General features: G+C 30.9%; 1 protein-coding gene across 1 annotated transcript in view; it reads right to left on the reverse strand.

The window, feature by feature from the left end:
- LOC145258093 (peroxisomal membrane protein PMP34-like) overlaps nt 1–9,757 on the reverse strand; it is a 112,008-nt gene that overhangs the window by 28,772 nt on the left and 73,479 nt on the right. Inside the window, exon 6 of the mRNA XM_080115830.1 lies at nt 7,170–7,318. Within this exon, the coding sequence (XP_079971956.1) occupies nt 7,170–7,318 (149 nt within the window). The remainder of the gene's footprint in view (nt 1–7,169; nt 7,319–9,757) is intronic.

A 9,757-nucleotide genomic window follows, 5' to 3' on the forward strand; every position in this document is an offset into this window, starting at 1 on the left:
ATCATAATAAATGAAATCATAATGAATGAAATCATAATAAATGAAATCATAATGAATGAAATCATAATGAATGAAATCATAATGAATGAAATCATAATGAATGAAATCATAATGAATGAAATCATAATAAATGAAATCATAATGAATGAAATCATAATGAATGAAATCATAATGAATGAAATCATAATGAATGAAATAATAATAAATGAAATCATAATGAATGAAATCATAATAAATTAAATCATAATAAATTAAATCATAATGAATGAAATCATAATAAATGAAATCATAATAAATGAAATCATAATAAATGAAATCATAATGGATGAAATCATAATGAATGAAATCATAATGAATGAAATCATAATAAATGAAATCATAATAAATGAAATCATAATAAATGAAATCATAATAAATTAAATCATAATAAATGAAATCATAATAAATGAAATCATAATGGATGAAATCATAATGAATGAAATCATAATGAATGAAATCATAATAAATGAAATCATAATGAATGAAATCATAATGAATGAAATCGTAATAAATGAAATCATAATAAATGAAATCATAATGAATGAAATCATAATGAATGAAATCATAATAAATGAAATCATAATGAATGAAATCATAATAAATGAAATCATAATGAATGAAATCATAATGAATGAAATCATAATAAATGAAATCATAATAAATGAAATCATAATGAATGAAATCATAATAAATGAAATCATAATGAATGAAATCATAATGAATGAAATCGTAATAAATGAAATCATAATAAATGAAATCATAATGAATGAAATCATAATGAATGAAATCATAATAAATGAAATCATAATAAATGAAATCATAATAAATGAAATCATAATAAATGAAATCATAATGAATGAAATCATAATGAATGAAATCATAATAAATGAAATCATAATAAATGAAATCGTAATAAATGAAATCATAATGAATGAAATCATAATAAATGAAATCATAATGAATGAAATCATAATGAATGAAATCGTAATAAATGAAATCATAATAAATGAAATCATAATGAATGAAATCATAATGAATGAAATCATAATGAATGAAATCATAATGAATGAAATCATAATAAATGAAATCATAATGAATGAAATCATAATGAATGAAATCATAATAAATGAAATCATAATAAATGAAATCATAATAAATGAAATCGTAATAAATGAAATCATAATGAATGAAATCATAATAAATGAAATCATAATAAATGAAATCATAATGAATGAAATCATAATGAATGAAATCATAATGAATTAAATCATAATAAATGAAATCATAATAAATGAAATCGTAATAAATGAAATAATAATGAATGAAATCATAATAAATGAAATCATAATAAATGAAATCATAATGAATGAAATCATAATGAATGAAATCATAATGAATTAAATCATAATAAATGAAATCATAATAAATGAAATCGTAATAAATGAAATCATAATAAATGAAATCATAATAAATGAAATCATAATAAATGAAATCATAATGAATGAAATCATAATGAATGAAATCATAATAAATGAAATCATAATAAATGAAATCATAATGAATGAAATAATAATGAATGAAATCATAATAAATGAAATCATAATAAATGAAATCATAATGAATGAAATCATAATAAATGAAATCATAAAAAATGAAATCATAATGAATGAAATCATAATGAATGAAATCATAATAAATGAAATCATAATAAATGAAATCATAATGAATGAAATAATAATGAATGAAATCATAATAAATGAAATCATAATAAATGAAATCATAATGAATGAAATCATAATGAATGAAATCATAATGAATTAAATCATAATAAATGAAATCATAATGAATGAAATCATAATAAATGAAATCATAATAAATGAAATCGTAATAAATGAAATCATAATGAATGAAATCATAATGAATGATATCATAATGAATGAAATCATAATGAATGAAATCATAATGAATGAAATCATAATGAATGAAATCATAATGAATGAAATCATAATAAATGAAATCGTAATAAATGAAATCATAATGAATGAAATCATAATGAATTAAATCATAATAAATGAAATCATAATGAATGAAATCATAATGAATGAAATCATAATAAATGAAATCATAATAAATGAAATCATAATGAATGAAATCATAATAAATGAAATCATAATAAAAGAAATCATAATGAATGAAATCATAATGAATGAAATCATAATAAATGAAATCGTAATAAATGAAATCATAATGAATGAAATCATAATGAATGAAATCATAATAAATGAAATCATAATAAATGAAATCATAATGAATGAAATCATAATGAATGAAATCATAATGAATGAAATCATAATAAATGAAATCATAATGAATGAAATCATAATGAATGAAATCATGAATGAAATCATAATGAATGAAATCATAATAAATGAAATCATAATGAATGAAATCGTAATGAATGAAATCATAATGAATGAAATCATAATGAATGAAATCATAATAAATGAAATCATAATGAATGAAATCATAATAAATGAAATCATAATGAATGAAATCATAATGAATGAAATCATAATGAATGAAATCATAATGAATGAAATCATAATAAATGAAATCATAATGAATGAAATCATAATGAATGAAATCATAATGAATGAAATCATAATAAATGAAATCATAATGAATGAAATCATAATGAATGAAATCATAATAAATGAAATCATAATAAATGAAATCATAATGAATGAAATCGTAATGAATGAAATCATAATGAATGAAATCATAATAAATGAAATCATAATGAATGAAATTTTAAAACGAGAAATTACTCAATAGACATCTGTACGTTCGTTTATCGAAAAGTTTTCTTACAAAAAGGAAAGCCCCCCCCCCAAGAAAAAAACGCACCCTACATTAAAAATATATCCCTCCCCCACTTTTCGTTAAATCTTTCCTTAATATTTAAAATGAATGAATAAAACAAACAACTCAGGTTGTGTATGTTTGCAAACGATACGTGTATCGGCAGTTAACCAGTGTTGTCAATTGATCTTTATTCCATTCTTCATCCGATGATGGCGATGGTAGTAGATTTTTGTTTATGAGTAAAAGTTACTCTAACTTCGGTATAAAGTGGAACGATAAAATTGTCGCGTAAGAAAAGATGACATGATTTCATTTCCGTTTCATGAAAACCTGTTTTCTTTTGTTGTTGCAGACCATCTACTAGTTGGCCAGTTGTGTGCAAATCCCAAAAGCAATAGGAGCCTTCTATCATGTCTGAAAGTAACACAAATGTTCAACGAGTGAGATCGAAGATGCGCTGCTGTACAACTCATGCTTTCTACCGATCCAAGTTATGACAACAGGACCATTGCCAGCACCCTCAAAATGCATCAACAACAAGGACATGCCCAGAGTGATAAAAACAAAGTTATGGCTATGATCTTTGGTGCGGTTTTAAGTGAGGGCCACATCTTGGAAGTTGGTTTCCCTTTGTTTTAATTCGATTCCTTTCGTTTAATGTTCAGCAATTATATTCCATTATTACAGAACAGGATTGTAGTCAAACCATCAAAACACCCTAAAATTTGTTAGCATAAGATCGAGGGAGCAATCGTTATTTATGTAAGGAAGTATACAATGGGTGAAAGGCAATATATTGAAATTAAAAATGAAATAATGATGGACGGAGCTGGAAAATTATCCAATGAAGAAATTCCAATGTTTAATGCTGGGAATGAGAGTATATTTATGTTTGTGAGTAAAAGTTATTCCAACTTCAGTATGCCTGACGGGTTTGAAATGCTGGAATGTAGGAAATCATGAAATCGAATGAAACTGACCGGTAATTTCTGGAAACAGTTACTGGCATAAAGTTTGATCATGTTGGAATTTTGTATAGAACCTGGGTTTAAACTTGTGGGAACATGATGAGAATTAGCAGCGAACCGGATGTTAACGCATCCACCACGAGAGACAAAATGAAAAATCGTCTTTTGCACATGGCTCCATGCATCACTTCCGCTTGAGAAGAAAAAAATAAGATAACCACAAAATAATTATCGACCAATGGCAGAGCTCCGTGCCTAAAATAAACACCTCAAATTTCACAGTCACTGGGAGCCAGTTTGCCACTATAAAAACGAGGGTTTTTAGGGAACCGGGGGGGGGGAGAGGAGATTCGCCTTGTTGCGTCAGTGAACGCACAGGCAGATTCTCTCACCCGACCCAAAGAGATGAAGAAGAAAAAGAAATAAGGTACCAGTGAACTGAAGCCGACTACGCTCCCATGTTATGGGCCAAACGCCTTCAATTTTAAACACTGCCTAATTCACACAAACCAAAGAAGAGAGGAGGAAAAAGAAGACGAAGACGCCGGGCTGCTGGCTGCTGATGAAAAAGTCATTCACTTTCCAGTTACAAGCCAGGACATGCATCACCGACAGCAGGATGACCGGCCTACCCTAACCATCTCCATCGTCCAAAAGATAAGTTACATTTTACGAACAATCATTCCTTGTCAATTCATACATAGCTACAAACATTTTACGAACATTCATTCCTTGTCAATTCATACATAGCTACAAACATTTTACGAACATTCATCTCCTTTGTTAAATCACATTCCATCCTACGAACACCTTGCGTCTCATAATACAAATTGTTGGTAGTAAATAAAATCGGTTCTCAACCTTCAATATTCGTTTGTCTTTAATTATATGGAGTCAGAATCTACACACTTCCAACGTTATTCATTTCATGTATTCTTGGTTGTGGCCTCTATGGCATCCTTTCCTCCCCCTAATCCTAATATAAATACCGAGGACATAAATGTATACTTCATTTAATTACTAAGTTGTAATTCCAATAACCCTTATAATATAGCATAAGTCCCCTATTTCAAGAAAATCCCTTTTCTGGTTATAACCCCCAACTCTCATGTATTCTTGGTTGTGACCTCCATGGCATCCTTTACCACACCTAATCCTTTTTATAAAACCGAGAGGCCATAAACTCCAATAATGAACAAATTATTTTTTTAACAATGGACTTTTCCATCGATTTCGACGTATAAGGTTCCACCACAACAACGATTTGTTTTATAGTGGTGAAGGCTTTGTTTAGAATCAACCACATTTTTTGGTATTACTGCTAATCTTTGTCGGTGCAATGGCTTCCACAAGACAGAACATATAGAAGACTGCAGATTTTTACATCGGTTTACCTTCTTGTAGATGTATGTTTTAATGAAGGCCACAAGTGTATTGGTCCCAGTGAAGATACCAACCTGGAAATTTCTACGACTCGACATGATACGTACAGCACCTAGCCTTCCCAAATGGTTACCCACCTGATACTGGTCAAGCTCATTGTTGCTTAACTTCGGTGATCTAGTGAGAACAAATGTGTCAACAAGATTGTATCGTAGATTCAGTCTACTATATGCTCTCTCTTGTGGCAGTCATCTGTACCGACAAAGTAATACCAAAAAGTGTGGTTGGTTCTACACAAAGCCTTCACCACTATAAACAAATAATAGTAATATATCCAAAAATTACAAAAAATTAATCGGGTAGAAAATTATTTATAGTTAAAAGTAATTTGTACAGAAAATGGAGGGGGGGTTTTACTTTCCCTAGATGTGAACACCTTGAAAGATTGCGAATACAGGGGACATGCTTATCTCCCTTTTTGCCAATTTAATGGCAATCAACATTTTAGCCTTAAAGTGATAGACTTTTTTTTTACATAGGCATCACCACTTATCAAGGCCCAGAGACCACTCGAGAATAAGGGTTAAGAGTATACAGTAGTCAATTGGATAATATAGTAATCGTTAGTAATGGAAATTCGGTAAATTTGTTAACTTAAGTGGAACGGCTCATCAAGAACTTGTTTACATGGACTTGAAGACAACCATATTGTAGTCAGCTGGAAAGCAGAAAAACGGAAGACAGTTCCACAGTCGTGCAGTTCTAAGAAAAAAACTTGGTTCATAGAATCTACGTTTAGGTTCAGGCACAGATAAAGTGTGGGGGAAATTATTGATAGTGGTTTCAGCTAGACGAGTGTTTACTAAAAACACCATAGCAATTGTTCCACTTGATGAATTTTCATAATTTTGGGATATATTACTATTTTCGACATGACAAGTAAATACTGTTGTTTTTTGAATAAAAATTACATGTTAAAACAATCGATCTGTTAACTATATCTTAGCAACATAACTCTCCCTCTGTTTATTAAAGAAACGGTGATAAAACTGACCCTAAAACTTAAGACGTGAATCGTCTATTATTTGCATGAACAAAACAAAAAAATTGGGATATGGAGGAAGTTAGAAATGACAGAAAGAACTTAATTTTGAATTTTCTTTTTTTCCTTGTGTAACTTTTGTAATTTCATGACTATCTTTTTTTTTTTACTCACGTTTACCCCTAACAAGGCATATCGTCACTTGGACGCAAGGAGCTACTATTTCGGACCAGGCCCTGGAAAGATTAACAAGATGTTAGTTCATATTACATTTAAATTTCTGCATATCAGTACAGTCAAGGAAGCAGGTACCAGGAAGGGAATTCCAAAGTCTAGCTGTTTGAGGAAAGAAGCTGTTAGAGTAGAAAGCTTTCTGGCATTTAGGAACATCAACAGTGAAGGGGTGAGATTTTGTTGCTAAGTGGGTTTGTGAAGGGTACAACACAATCACGTTGACACACCGGCTATCGCCAGATCACCGAAGTTAAGCAACGTTGAGCATGGCCAGTACCAGATGGGTGACCATTTGGGAAGGCTAGGTGCTGTATGTACCTTCTGGGAAGGTTGGGCATGGGGCCAGCACCCTCACCCTGTAAAAAAGGACTCCTCGCTACAAGAACATCTACAAAATATTGTAGATGGCCTATGCCCCTCTAAGGGCTCAAGGGCTATGGAATAATGAAGGGACGTGACTTTGTTGTTAAGCGAGTTTGTTGGGCTATGTATGATTCCATTAAAATACTTGTAAAACAGGCACAGAGATGCAACATTGTGGCAATGGTGGATCAGGGGTTGGAGTTTAGTTGACAATTCAAACAATCCAACCGTAATGATTGGCTAAATGGATTTACACAGAATATAAAATGCTTTACCTTCTTTTGACAAATAACTTGTAAATAACGCTTCAAAAGTTCATAGGCAGCAAATTGTATCGCAGGGTTGGTGGAGAGCAAGAGAGATGGTCCAGTTCCATTCCATAATGCATGTAAGCCTTCGGAGCGCCAAATTTTCAGTATAGCATCTTGAAATAACAAAAAAAAAAAAACAACAAAAACACTTTTATCAATTCATGTTTTTACAGGAAATTTATTTAATGATATATTTTGGATTTTATACTTTTGTAGCATAAGCAATGTTAGACGATGAAGCAATGTTAGACGATGCCAACTAACCTTGCTAGCTTAGGATAAATTGGTTGTTTGAAATTAAAATCTACTTGAAATACATGTTTGTATAAACATAAACTAGAAACACAATATTAATTATTGCAAACTATTATCCTCATTTTTATTAGTTTTTGTTTCACAACTTCTCGTCAGGTGATAACTGCGACGGGATAGGAACTCTGAATCTCCTAACTGCATCCACTGCAATTACTGCCTTCCATAGTTGCTGTCGTTAATAAATAAAGATGAGGATAATAGTCCGCAATAGATAAATTAATAAATAATACTCATCTCAATAATGAATCTAATTAATTACATACCATTAGTGAAACCCAATGAACATAAAAGAGATATAAGAAATAGCAATTCTCTGAATGCATTATTTTCTCATTCATTGCAACATAATCAGACTTTTGACTTCCAACAAGCAAAAAGAGTTCAAAATAAATTGTGACGGAGACTTCTTGAATCAGCACTTATCACAAAGTCAAGCATAATTAAACAATGTGTAGGTTTCTATGCAAGTACCTATTTACTATGCCTCCCCACGGGACAGAGTTAGACACCAGGGTCGTTTTTTAACGTGGAGAAAAGGTACAAAAATAAAAATTGTCTCACTCGTGAAGGATTTCTCCTTCACCGAAAGAGAACAAGAAATAGAAGTGCAGCATCTTAAGAACAGATGGTATTTATTTGCTCCCCCACAGGCAAATTAGGCACAAGGCCAATTTTTAATGTGAGGAGTGAAGGGAGGGGAAGGGAAAAAGGGGACCAGCTCCCGAGAGGTGGGAAATGGGAGCTGGTTAAAGGTCAGGCATGTGGGGTTGCCCCCACATCTGGTCTTTGCTAGTCATAGCTAGTCATAGCTTGCAGTATCTGCCGGAACAGATGGTATTTATTTGCTCCCCCACTGAGCAAATTAGGCACAAGGCCGTTTTTAATGTGAGGTAAAAACCAGCTCCCCTAAAAGTAGGCAAAAAGGGGGCACTCTGGTTACCAAAAATAATAATTGTCCCAGTATAGAGGGTTTCCCCTCCATTGACTGGTACAAATTATCTTAAGTGCAGCATCTGCCGGAACAGATGGTATTTATTTGCTCCCCCACCAAGCAAATTAGGCACAAGGCCGATTTTTAAAGTGAGGAGTGAAGGGGAAATGGGGACCAACTCCCCGGGGAGTAGGGGAGCTGGATAGTGACAATTGGTATGAAGGGTTGCTCCTACATTGACCAAGGTCTCATATGTGGGGTTGGTATTTATATGCTCCTCCACAAGCAAAGACCATATGTGGAGTTGCCCCCACATATGGTCTTTGCTTGCAGTATCTGCCGGAACAGATACTACACTTTGATCTTGACCAAAAGGCGCCATTAATAAGTAAACTTCTATTAAAAGAACATAATTTAATTTTAGACATAGGTTAACTCTCTTAAACCATAGAAAAAACTTCCTATAATAACTAATACATATAATTAGTCAATAGATTACATAACACAAAATGCACTCATTTAATTTCAGATTCACGTTCATATTTGAATCATTACGGACATATTTGAATTATTACAGGCATATTTGAATTATTACAGGCATATTTGAATTATTACGGACATATTTCAATTATTACAGACATATTTCAATTATTACGGACATATTTGAATTATTACAGGCATATTTGAATTATTACGGACATATTTAAATTATTACGGACATATTTGAATTATTATAGGCATATTTGAATTAATACAGACATATTTGAATTATTACGGACATATTTGAATTATTACGGACATATTTGAATTATTACAGGCATATTTGAATTATTACGGACATATTTCAATTATTACAGGCATATTTGAATTAATACAGACATATTTGAATTATTACGGACATATTTGAATTATTACGGACATATTTGATTTATTACGGACATATTTGAATTATTACGGACATATTTGAATTATTACGGACATATTTGATTTATTACAGACATATTTGAATTATTACGGACATATTTGTTCCAAAAAGAATATGAATTGCATCATATCTTTTTAAATATATTAACGGTTATTTGACGTAAAATAAAAATCTTACTCTCTTTCACAACGCTATGCTCCCCCCTTTTTTTGAATTTCCAACGATTTTTTTCCGTTTCTGAAATGAAACAGGGTCATACATTTCATTACATCAAAAATATTTTTTCAAATATTTGTGCTGGTGTTTTGTTTTCTTAATTTCATCCATCCAGAGGAAGTCTCGAAATAAAAATGAAACGTTGACGAACACATGGTTTGTTCC

Source organism: Euprymna scolopes, chromosome 33, assembly GCF_053919585.1.
Source record: "Euprymna scolopes isolate OS-2025 chromosome 33, ASM5391958v1, whole genome shotgun sequence".
Lineage (NCBI taxonomy): Eukaryota > Metazoa > Mollusca > Cephalopoda > Sepiida > Sepiolidae > Euprymna > Euprymna scolopes.